The 13,417-nt window shown below is 42.2% G+C and overlaps 1 protein-coding gene across 7 annotated transcripts in view; it reads left to right on the top strand.

Annotated features, from left to right (window-relative positions):
- prickle2b (prickle homolog 2b) overlaps positions 1–13,417 on the top strand; it is a 323,079-nt gene that overhangs the window by 288,661 nt on the left and 21,001 nt on the right. For all 7 annotated transcript variants that reach the window (XM_070895218.1, XM_070895217.1, XM_070895219.1 and 4 more), the window contains one exon: positions 2,612–2,795. In XM_070895218.1, the coding sequence (XP_070751319.1) occupies positions 2,664–2,795 (132 nt within the window). In that variant the 5' untranslated portion in view covers positions 2,612–2,663. The remainder of the gene's footprint in view (positions 1–2,611; positions 2,796–13,417) is intronic.

Consider the following 13,417-nt stretch of genomic DNA (forward strand, 5'->3'; position numbering starts at 1 on the left):
AGTGGGAGCTGTTCGTTGGTCTGCCACAGCAAAATTTTGGCCAATATCTATCTTAATAGGCTTCTATTGTACAGTAATTCATTCCTTAGTTTTATGCTTTTAAAAAAAAAGTAGTGCACCTTCTTTCAGACCCCCAATTTGATCTTCCAAGCCTGACAGATATTGGGCCTCTGGCCTCATTTCAGTAATTTAGACTAGCTGCTGGCACCCGCTGTGCCGCCACAGGTAGCTCGCCCATTTTGGAACAATAATTTTGGGTCACTTTGCATCACTGGCAATGACCCTCGAGTAAGTGCCGGGTGGTTGGTGGGATGATAGAGGTTGGGGAGGTCACATCTCCTCCTGACTCCACGTAATTTAAAAACAATGAAAATGTAACTTTTCAGTGGTGGCCGGTTCCTAGGCCACATCCACACCAGGAAACCACAACTGGAGCAGGTCCGGCTCGTGCTCCGCTCAAAGCAGGCCAATTACTTAGGGGTCTTAAAACAGGCATTAGGTACCTAATTAGCATATGCAAGACCACTGATATAGGCGGCCACCTCGGATGCCTGAAAACCGTCCAAGCCAATTAGATGGTGGACAATTTTTAGGCGTCCTTGAGGCACAGGACCTAGTCTCGCAAAATTTGTAATTTGTGTCCCCTTTTGCCATCTGGGAAATGATTGCTATGACGGCCAATTTTGACACCATTGTCTATGATACATTGCCATGGTTACTGCCTTTTTTTGCTTGTGCGGAAACTCATTCCCTACCAAAATGTGTTTGCCTGCTCAATTTCTATGTACCTCAAAATTTGTGAAGCTTGAACACTGAGTTGAATTCTTCTCTGTTGTTATGTTCTGACATTTTCTCCAACAGTTAAGCATTCCATAGCTGGATTATCAAGCAACTGGATTAGCAACTATAATGGTTAACTGGCTTAATGCTTGATTATTTACATTGAGATTGACTGCTCCTTTTTAATTGCAGTTAACAAAATTGCATTCTTACAAACAGTACTTTTGCTAGCTGTGTGTTATTATATTATATTTTTGGGCGGGGGGGGCGGATTGTGTAAAACATTTTTTTTCTACCTTTTGTAGCAAAATAGGGTGCCCTAGCTTGCAAAAACATGACTGTTTAATAGTCTGTTACATAAGAGGCATCCTGCTGTTGGGTCAAAATTTCTGTACTATAATTAGGTTGACATGACTTTGAAGTCATAATATATTTAAAATTATATTCTTACACCTGAATTACAACAAATATTATGCCATTTAATAGCATGCTTTAAAGTATTGTATATAATTGATAGTATGTTAAATGTGAGTTGTTTTACAAGCTACAACCTGGCAATAATTAACTGCGCACTTAATGTTTTTTTCAGCTTTAAAGATAGTTTTTTAACATGCATTGTTGATTTTTATTTAGCTTTCTAATGCATTTTTGTTAAGTATAATTATAGAAATGTTTGGAAACAATGTAAGCTAGGTTTTACAAATTCTCTAAATATTCAAAAGCATTTCATCTTATCACAGTACTTTAATGTAAAAAAGATTGTTGCAATTTTTTTAAGAACTAATTAGTTTTTAAGAAGCAGTGCTTTAATATGCCACATACAATGTTTTCTACTTTCTTGCTACAGTTTGAAATCAATCTGAAATGTTCATGCCTGCACAGCTGTAGGACTTTTGCTTTAGCAACTGTCATCTTAACCCTTATCCTGCGAAAAAAAGGAACCCTGTACAGTTAGCGAAACAGATGATGTGCCTAGTACTTTAAGGGTTTTAATTAGTTTTTGTAATTAAGCTCTATAACTGGGTTCTGTTTTTCAAAAGGCAGGAACTATGTGCTAAAATGAGTCCCCATGCTGAGTGGATGCAAACCAGATGCCCATTGTCTGTTTGGGTCAATATGCATTCTTGATTTAACAAATAGCAGGAAATTGGGACAATCTGGCAAAAGTCCATCGTCTAAGATAAACTATTCCCTTGTTTGAAAATCCCTGCTAAAAGCAGCATTAAAGCAAGAATACTGTGCTTTTCTCAGTTTGCTTTACTTGTACTTTGACAAATCTACTGTAAGTATCTATTTAATCAAATTGTCATCAATAAGTCATAGAACTAGATAATTTTTTACGCTGTTTAAATTAATTTGTGAAGGGCATAGTTTTAAAATTGAACAGCACCGAATATGTCTATTCCAGCATGGTATCAGTTTTGAAACCTTATAGTCTTTGTGATATTTCACTTGATTCATGCGTTGCAATAGCTAGTCATTTCACATTTGTACTTAGACTAGCTATTCAGTGTTTTGCTAATTGAATTGATTGTTCCTGGCAGCCTGTTTCCCTGACAGCAGAACCAACTTAGCTCTGACAGCTTTAACAACCTGACCAGCCTTATAGTCCCTGACCTTCCTAGGTTGTGCAACATATATAGGGCTATAAACCACAAAAGGCACACACGCTAGAATATAAAACTGGCTTGAATACAGTCAGCTACTGCCAGAGGCTGGTTGCCAAGTATGTGTTTATAGTTAAGTATTTAAGCCTTGCAGCTTGACAGTGATCACTTCAGTAGTTTCCCTACTGCAGTGAGCTTACAAATGGCTATTTTACTTTTCACAGGAAGATCTGTCTTCACTGCAAGTGCCCACGTGAGGAACACATAGTGACAGCAATGCCTTTAGAAATGGAGAAGACTGTGAACAAACTAATGTATGATTTTCAGAGGAATTCCACATCTGATGATGATTCTGGCTGTGCTTTGGAGGAATATGCCTGGGTTCCTCCTGGACTGAAGCCTGAACAGGTAGTGTTACTTTGCTACTAATTTTTACTATTTAAATCGTTTCTATAGTACTTAACTTTGTTGATTGCTGTAGGGCTAAAACCTCATCTTTTAACTAGATATAGTATGCAGTGTTACTACTTTGGTCAGTTTATACAAAAGACATTCTGATTTGTATGTCAATTCATACTAACTGAATATCACTTTATAGAAATAAAACTTCAGTCTCCCTATTTAGAACAGATCCACTACAGCCTTGGGTTCCAGACCAAGAAGCACGAGGAAAATTAGAACAGAGGTACAACATCCAAATCCTTCACACTTCAGAAACAATAGTCACCATTACCTCCAACCACGCTCTGGGGCTCAATTAAACAAATGTCTAAGAATAAAGTTTAATTTAAAAAAAAGAAAGCAATTACTGTGCTTGTACATGCTGGTTATTTTTCTTTAGCATTAATTAGCCAATCTACATTTAGTGGCCAAGATATAAAAGAGGAAACTCATTTTATGGGAGGGAGAGATCATCTTGAGAGGATAGGAATAGTCTAGTATAAGCTTTTATATCCCCCCTTGGAGAAATTTAATATCTATATTCTAATGGCTAACAAAACTCCAATCTTTATAGCAGCTGTGAATTAGACAGTAGTGAATTGCTAGCGTTTACACTGCAGGATTTCCACAGCTCTTCCATCAACATTATGGCAGACAAGTGGGAGAACCCTCTTGGAAATTCGCCCCCTTGATGTCCTATTCCCTACTAAGTAAATATCCACACTGGTTTTTGAACCCAATTTGCAGTTCTGTTGAGCATGGCATTTTACAGTAATGGGTTAAAGCTTACTAAACCACTCTGTAACAGATCAGTAAAAGCAAAGCATTGGGAGTGTGAGTCATAAGAACATGAGAAAGCATCAAGGACAAGAAAAGCTTTTTGGCCCATTCAACCAATAGAATGGTGAGTGGGCTTTAAAGCCTGTGTAAGAATATAGCTCAGAATAGAAGATTTTTTTTGTTATAAATGCAAATTTTTTGATTGAGTATTTTAACTGAACAGCCTCACATTAATCTGCATGTTGAATTTCTCCAATATCTTTGATTCAAAATTTATCATCCTTTGAGTAAAGAATTTATTTCTAGACTCTGCTTTAAATGTACTTTTCACGAATTTCAATTAATGTTGGCTTATTCTACTGACACAACAGAGTAATTCTGAGTTCACCTTATATACAACAACTTACATTTATAAAGCAGTACTCTCCGAGAGAACAATTCCTCAGAGTGCTTTCCAGAAAAGGTAGACACCAAACTGGGGAGAAAATGGAATCATGGCTTGGGAGAGCGGAGCAAAAGCATGGTAGCAGAGAGGTTTCAAGGCCATTAATGAGACCGCAGGATTTTAGAAAGCGTTCCAGAGGATGGGCCATAGTGGCCAATACCTGCCAATGGAGCAGAGGTAGCAGAAAAGTGGATGGTGGGTACATAAATATACTGCTAGAGGAGATCTCAGAAATAGGGTGGAGGCCATGGAAAGATTTGGGCACTAAAACCAGGATCTGAAAATTGATCCATTGGGCCACAGGAAAACAGTGAGGTTTATCAATGATTGATTTAATACCATGACATTTAATACTTCTTGCACCTCAATTATGTCTTTACTTAAACACTAGTCGAGGGAGAGAGAGACTGTTAAGCTTTTTCAGAATTTTTCCTCATAGCTCCCTTACACTTGGATCGTGTTACTCAATTTTTGCATACTCACATATGCAAGTATCTCCCTGTTGAAATGTGGCTATCGGAATTGTATACAAGTATGGTCTGTCCAGTGTAATTTAAACACCGTACTCTAACTGTGGCCTAACCCCTATTTATAAAATGCAAAATGCTGTTGGCCTTTTTTTTATTGCTTTATGTGCTGGCACTCACACTTGCAAGGTATGAAGTACTTGAACCGCTAGGTTTAGCCATATCCTTCAGTATCTTTGCATTGAATGTTTATTGTTATTCCTTATTTTTCTTCCTAAAACATAGTACCTCACATTAGTCATATTAAATTATATTTTGCACCTGTCTGCCTTGTCTGCGAACCTATCTACGTCTTCCTGAAGTCCATTACAGCCACTGTTTGCCAGATTCCCTATATTATGTTGTTAGCAAATTTCAAGATTGTGCTCCTTAAGCCGAAGTCCAAATCAGTTATATATACCAAGAACAAAAAGGGACCCAGCACTGAACCCTGCAGTACACCGCTTCCAAACCCTCTCCAGTCCAAGAAATACCCATTCAGCCTCTTTGTTTCCTGACCATCAACCAACTTTTTATTTACGCTACTATATTTCCTCGTACCATATGCCTAAATTTCTCCAACAAGTCTCTTGAGACCTCTTATAGAATGATATTTGAAAATCCATATACACTAAATCTAGTGCATTTCTATTATCTAACAAATTTGTCACTTCAAATATTCTAATAAATTTGTCTAACACAACTCTCCTTGAAGAAATCCATGTCTTCGATACTGTCGGGAACAATACCATAGTGGTTATGTTACTGGAATAGTAATCCAAAGACCTGGACTAATGATCCAGAGACACGAGTCTACCATGGCAGCTGTGGAATTTAATTTCAGTTAATTAAATAATTCTGGAATAAAAAGTTAATACAGGTTGAATCTCCCTTATCCGGCACCTCCAGGATCTGGCCTGTCCCGAACGAGGGATTTTGCCAGATGAAGGGAGGTCACGTGTTTGGATGGACTTTGCCTTTAAGTGCTGTTGCTGGGGTAAGTGTGTGTGTGCGCCGATTGGCTGGACTGACTGGACAGAGGCTGAGAAGAGCCGGCGGGCCCCGAAGAGTTGGCGAGTTGGCGGGTCTCGAAGAGTCGGCGGGCCCTCGTGGGCCTTGAAGAGTCAGCGGGGGCCAGTGAGCCCCGAAGAGTCGGCAGGCCCAGAAAAGTCAGCCCGACCCCCCGGAGGGAGCGCTGTGGGGAGTAAGCGGCCAGCCCAAGGATTGTGGTTGCACGCGTTCCAGCAGAGCGACAAGGAGGAGGCAGCCGATCGAGGAGAAAGATTATATTGGTGAGTAAGATTTTGATGTTCGCGTTCTGCGCATGCGCCACCTGGCGGCTGGGAATGGTCCCGTACGAGGGGTGGTGCCGGTTAAGGGAGTCCCGGATAAGGGAGGTTCGACCTATTTCAGTAATGGTGACCATGAAACTACCGGATTGTCATAAACATCCATCTGGTTCACTAACATCCTTCAGGGAAGGAAATCTGCCATCCTTACTCAGTCTGACCTTTATGTGACTCCAGATCCACAGCAATGTGGTTGACTCTTAAATGGCCACTATCAAACTGCTAGAAAAAAGCTATAAGAGTAAAACCGGACGGACCACCCGTCATCGACCTAGGCACCAGATGCAGACACGGCAACAGCACACCCTCCAAAGTCCACCTCACTAACATCTGAGGACTGGTGCCAACATTGGAAGAGTTGTCCCATAGCCGAACATAGTCATACTCACAGAATCATCAGCATCATTTTGCAGACGAATCATCATCATCATCATTGTGGGGGTCTGGAACTCGCTGCCTCGAAGAGTGGCAGATGCAGAAACCCTCATCGCTTTTAAGAGATGGTTGGATGGGCACGGATCTAGAGCTGATAATTGGGATTAGACTGGATGACCTTTTGTTGGATGGCACAGATATAATGGTAAATACTGCAGGAAATAAAATACGGCCAGGGTGATCTCCTGGACTAGTTTCGATCACTTGAATGTGTTGGAGAGGAATTTTACTAGATTGTTTCTCCCTAAATTAGCCTGGGCTTTTTATCTGGTTTTTGCCTCTCCCAGGAGATCACATCGCTCCGGTTGGGGTGGAGTGTAGAATGTTTCAGTATAAGGGGTGTCACAGTTGTGTGAGGCGGACTGGTTGGGCTGGGTGCTCTTTTCTTTCCGTCTTTCCGTCATTGTTCATAGGTTTATATGTAACCTTTAGGGCTGCTGACAAAGGGCCGTGCGGCTCTTTGTCGGCCGGCGTGGACACGATGAGCCGAAATGGCCTCCTTCTGCACTGTAAATTTCTATGTTTCTATCATCATAGGCAGTCCCTCGAAATCGAGGATGACTTGCTTCCACTCTAAAATTGAGTTCTTAGGTAACTGAACAGTCCAATACGAGAATTACAGTCTCTGTCACAGGTGGGACAGACAGTCTTTGAGGGAAAGGGTGGGTGGGACTGGTTTGCCGCACGCTCCTTCCACTGCCTGCACTTGTTTTCTGCATACTCTCGGCGACAAGACGCGAAGGTGTTCAGCGCCCTCCCGGATGCTCTTCCTCCACTTAGGGTGGTCTTTGGCCAGGGACTCCCAGGTGTCGGTGGGGATGTTGCATTTTATCAAGGAGGCTTTGAGAGTGTCCTTGAAATGTATTCTCTGCCCACCAGGATCATATCTTTCAGCCAACTTCCCAGACTCCATCACTATCCCTGCATCTGACGTGCCGGTAGGACAGGAGAGATCAGAGGTGGCGGCACAGTGGTATACAATCAGGTAGGAGTGGCCCCGGGTGTCCTCAACATTGACTCGTCAGGGCATCAGGTCAAACATGGGCACAACTTGCCTTAAAGACGAGGGCAAGGAAACCTCTTGTTGATTACCACCTACCGCCCTCCCTCAGCTGATGAATCAGTGCGCCATGTTGAACACCACTTGGAAGAAGCACTGAAGGTAGCCGGGGCACAGAATGTTCTCTCAATGGGGTACTTCAATGTCCATCACCAAGAGTGGCTCGGTAGCACCAACTGACTGAGCTGGCTGAGTACTGAAGGACATAGCTGCCAGACTGGGCCTGCGGCAAATGGTGAGAGAACCAACACAGGGGAAAAATCTACTTGACCTCATTCTAACCAATCTACCTGTGGCAGATACATTTGTCCATGGCTGAAGTGACCACCTCACAGTCCTTGTGGAGATGATGTCCCGTCTTCACACTGAGTACATCCTCCATCGTGTTGTGTGACACTGCCACCATTCTAAATGGGATAGATACAGAACAGATCTAGCAGCTCAAAACTGAGCATCCATGAGACGCTGTGGGCCATCAACAGCAGCAGAATTGTATTCCACCACAATCTGTAAGCTCATGGCTCGGCATGTCCCTCACCCTACCATGTCCCTCACTCTGGTTCAATGAGGTGCCAACCTGGTGAAGCTACAATACAGGACTACATCATGCTAAACAGAAGCAGCATGCTGTAAACAGAACTAAGCGGTCCCACAACCAGATCAGATCAAAGTTCAGCAGTCCTGCCACATCCAATCGTGAATGGTGGTGGACAATTAAACAACTAACGGGAGGAGGTCGCGCCATGACTCTCCCTATCCTCAGTGATGATGAAGCCCAGTACATGAGTGCAAAAGACAAGACTGAAGCATTTGCAACCATCTTCCACCTAAAATTGCCAACTGGATGATCTATCTTGGCCTCTTCCTGAGGTCCACACCATCACAGAAGCCAGTCTTCAGCCAATTCAATTCACTCCACATGATATCAAGAAAGGGCTGAGCGTAATGGATACAGCAAAGATAACATCCCGGCTGTCGTGCTGAAGACTTATTTTCCAGGATAACCACGCCTTGAACCAAGCTGTTGTAGGAGCTACAACACTGGCATCTACCCGACATAGTGGAAAATTGCCCAGGTATGTCCTGTCCGCAAAAAGCAGGACAAATCCAATCCGGCAAATTACCACCCCAACAGCCTACTTTCAGTCATCAGCAAAGTGATGTTGACAGTGCTGTTAATCGACACTTAACTCACCAATAACCTGCGCATCAATGCTCAGTTTGGGTTCCACCAAGAGCACTCTGCTCTAGACCTCATTACAGCTTTGGTCCAAACATGGACGACAGTGCTGAACTGGCAAGGTGAGAGTGACTGCCCTTGACCTCAAGGCAACAATTGTCCAAGTGTGGCATCAAGAAGCCCTAGTAAAATTTAAGTCAATGGGAATCGGGAGGGCGGAGGGGGGGAAACTCTCCACTGGCTGTTATCATACATAGCACAATGGAAGATGATTGTGGTTGTTGGAGGCTAATCATCTCAGTCCCATGACATCGCTGCAGTTGTTCCTCAGGGCAGTGTCCTAGGCCCAACCATCTTCAGCTGCTTCATCAATGACCTTCCCTCCATCATAGGGTCAGAAGTGTTCGCTGATGATTGCACAGTGTTCAGTTCCATTCGCAACTCCCCAGATAATGGAGCAGTCCGTGCCCGCATGCAGCAAGACCTGGACAACATTCAGGCTTGGGCTGATAAGTGGCAAGTAACATTCACACCACACAAGTGCTAGGCAATGACTATCTCCAACAAGAGAGCATCTAACCACTGCCCCTTGATATTCAACAGCATTACCATCACCGAATCCCCCACCATCAACATCCTGGAGGTCTCACCATTGACCAGAAACTTAACTGGACCAGCCACATAAATACTGTGGCTACAAGAACAGATCAGAGGCTGGGTATTTTGCGGCGAGCGTCTCACCTCCTGATTCCCCAAAGTCTTTCCACCAAATACAAGGCACACGCCAGGAGTGTGATGGAAAACTCTCCACTTGCTTGGATGAGTGCAACGCGACACCATCCAGAACAAACCAGCCTGTTTGATTGGCACCCTATCCACCACCATAAACATTCACTCCCTCCACACCGTGGCTGCAGTGTGTACCATCTACAAGATGCACTGCAGCAATTCGCCGTAGGTTCTTCGACAGCACCTCCCAAACCTGCGACCTCTACCGCTTAGAAGGATAAGGGAAGCAGTGCATGGGAACACCACTACGAGAAAAATGAATTAAATGAAGATGGGTGATTCAGGAATTTAACGGCTTTATGCAGAATGGGGAGAAACAACATTAAATAAAATAAAGTAAGCAGCAGTGATGGGAGGAAAATAAATACTATCTCTCCTCGACCCCCTGAAATGACCGAAATCTGTCCAGGAGATCAGATGGCCCATATGTTATCTATTAACCCACTTCCCTTCCACATGATGCGATCCGGGCCCCAGTCAATCACTGGTCCAGCTCCCATTTGAAGGTGTGGAGAGAGTCAGCATCCACCGCACCAACCAGCAATGCAATCCAGAGGCTCACTACTCGCTGGGAAAAGAAGAACTGCCCAACATCCAGCCTATTCCTAACTTTTGCTTAGTTTAAACTCATGTCCCCTGGTCCTCCCCAGTCTGTCAAAATAAGCACGCTATTCAGCCCTTTCATTATTTTGTAAGCTTCTATCAGATTACCTCTAAGTTTGTGTTGCTCGAAAGTATATGGACCCAGCTTCTTATGCCCATCTGAGTAATTACAGTTCTGTAAGCTAGGAATTATTCTCATAGCTCTCCTCTGAACCCTTTCCACGGCCACTATATTAACCACCACGTGAGAGGACCAAACTCAGCACGGTACTTAATATATAATACATCTGTTCAAATAGAAAGAAAGTGGCATCTTTATTATTTACATTTCACTGTGTTACAATGTTTACCATTCATTCATCTGTCTTATGTAAATAAAACCACTTGTTGGTTCAAAGTCTGTGTCCCAGTCTGGTAAGAGTGAATATTCAGTCTGTTTTTGAAAAGTGGCAGGATCCCTGGGTCTTGTTATCATTTGCCTTGATATTGGACAAGAAAAGACACCCTTGGGTTACAGGAGTGGCCTGTGGCATGTTCGAAAATGATGATAATGTATCTAAATTCTCTCCAAAACCTTAACTGTATCCTCCTGTACTGATTTTAAAATCACCTCGAAGTTTAACAGGCTTGTAATTGGTGGTTTCTCTACCCAGGATATTTTTCAGATACCTGTAGATACCTGTAAATAAGAAATAACAAGGGTCCAAGGATTCAGCCCTTCTAAACTCCACTCAGCACCTTGCCGCTTCTCACAAGGACTCTGTTTAATATTTTTGAAACTAATTTCCTATCCCCATGTTATAACTAGACTTCCGTGAATTTTACTTATTAGTGTCTTACATGTTGAACTTCCTCAAAGGCCTTCTGGAATTCTAAATAAACTATATCATAGCGATTTACACTGTCTGTTCTATTTGTAATGTGCTCAAATCTATTGCTATGCAGCTGCTCCTTCAACCTACTATTTAGTTTCATTTCTATAATATTACCTGGTATTGACATGCAGTCAATGGGCCTTTAGTTACCTGGGTCAAATTGATCCCCCTTCTTAAACATAGACACAATGGGGGGTATTTTAACCTCCAAATGTGAGTGGGTTTGTACAAATGTAAAAAATCTGAATCCTGGCTCCAACCCGCCCACTTCCGGTTTTAATGCAGGCGGGATGGGGATGGGCAAGCAACCTACTCACAGGCAGGTCATTTAAATATGCCTCGGAATTAATCACCATTTTAAATTTAAACCTGGCCGACCAGGTTTCCGAAGCCTTGGGAAACCCTGCAGCCAAAACGAGACGATGACTGCTGGATCGAAGACTTACCGACTGGATCCAATTTATATGTTTAGCCCATCCCTTGGGATCAGACACCACCCAGCCCCTGACCCTTCCAATTTTCCCCCTTCTGACTCATCCGATCGCCCCTGACCCTCACTCTTTCCCCCCCCCCTCAACACTTCTGATCACCCTCCCCCTGAGGCCTCCAAGCTCCACCACCGATCCTTCTGATCTCCACCCCGAGGCCTCCAATCTTCTCCACCACTGATGCTTCCCATCTCCCCCAACACCAAGCCTTCCGATTCCCTCGTTCTGCTCCCTGGCTGCGGCCTGGTGCCAAAGGCCAGCCTCCCTCTCAACCTGACTGGCTGCAGCCGGGAAATGGAGACAGAAAATTTTATTTAGGTTCTGCCATTAAAATCGGCAGGACCTGAGGGAAACTGTTCTTCCGGGATCCCCGACCTCAAAACAGCTTGCTCCTTGTCTCCGAGCTAATATCGGGGCCTATACTTCCTTGCTACCAATCCTTAAAAGGCAAAATAATATAATACTTTGGACAAACCGATAACCATCGTCACTGTTGTGCCTCCCCAAATTCCCCGCTACTTCTCATATCATACATCATTCCTCTCTTAATAGAGCAGGAAGATTAATCGTTCCCAGAATTCTGCTGATGCCATTGTTAAGCAAGTGCTTCATGTTAACGACAGACGTGAGTCATTCTCTGAATTTTCTCTGCCCACCCACCACTTTTCATCCATGTTCTGTTTTTCACCAGGCAACTAGGATAAAATTAAAATGAGTGAACCTACCATTCTGTATAATATGACCACCACCTACTGTCATCATCAACATTAGCTAGTAGAGCTCACTTCATTTAAATACAGAAATTCTTCTTTTACAGCAGACTTAGGGATTTTATGAGCTTCAATCCTAACTACGTGTTTTGATGACTAATAAATCTATTGAGAATTAAGTATTAATTTATTTTCAGTTTGATTTCAGTCTTGTCAATAAATAGACTATCAATTCCAGACCCCTGATAATTTATTTCATTTTACCCACACATAAATCAACATGACTTTGCCAAATACTAAATGATTATGTCAAAGATCATTTCATTTATTGAAACCTTCTTTAGAATATCCTGGCGTTTTCTCATTATTTTCTAGAGGTGCTTCTGTGTTACATCAAAAGCTATATGTTAATGCTACTCTATACATTGCTCAAAAAACAATCACTTTCAGTACAGGTCTCTCTTATAGTGGGAGTAAAATGTAATGGCAGTTCTGGCTTCTTGGATTTGTGTAAAAGTAACAAAAGCAAAGGAGCCAAGAAATGACTTTATTAAATTTTATAAGATCCCATGTATGGAATCAGATTTATTTTAAGTATAAATAAGACAGAATTGTCTGAAGTAGTTTCTTTGGTGAGAGAAGTGTAAAGGAAGTAGTACTCTGTGGCAGATGGAAGTTGTGTAAAGCAAGGATTTTTGGTTATTCTAACTAAGTCAGCTGCCAGAAAAGCCTTCAGGAATTGGTATCTAGTTGGCTGCAGAGCAAAACAGCTTAAAACTATGAAAACAGGAGAAAAACACTGAGGGATCTAGGGGAGACGGGCATATGTCCACTAAAATGTCACAACTACAAACCGAGAGCTAACATTTGATTTTAACTATACATCCCTGAAAAGGTTTGAAGAAATTAAGCATTGTCTCAATGTTGTAGTTGTATGAATATTTAATTTTCTCTTTTTCACCCTGACCACCAAAGGTGCAGATATGGATGGATATGTAGTCATATGTTATTCAACTATGCATTTACCAGGTTGTGTATGATCAGTTTTGGTAATTATGATTGATTAAGTCTTTTCTTTTTAGCTTTTAGATTTCATTGTTCTATGACTTAATACTGTCTACTAAATAGTTATCAGTTTGGATTTGCTGTCTGGACTGTTGCATCATTACCAATGTATGTACTATGGGAAATACAAACATATATTTTTCTGCTTTAATATTGTTTTCTGTTAGCAAACTTCCTATCCATATGCCTTAATTATATCAATGCCTCTTATATGTGGCATTTTATCAAATGCCTTCTGAAATCCACATACAGAACATCCATTAAATTTCCTTTATGAATGCACTTCAGTATTTCTTCAAAGGAG

This window comes from Pristiophorus japonicus, chromosome 12 (genome assembly GCF_044704955.1).
Source record: "Pristiophorus japonicus isolate sPriJap1 chromosome 12, sPriJap1.hap1, whole genome shotgun sequence".
In the NCBI taxonomy this organism is placed as follows: Eukaryota; Metazoa; Chordata; class Chondrichthyes; family Pristiophoridae; genus Pristiophorus; species Pristiophorus japonicus.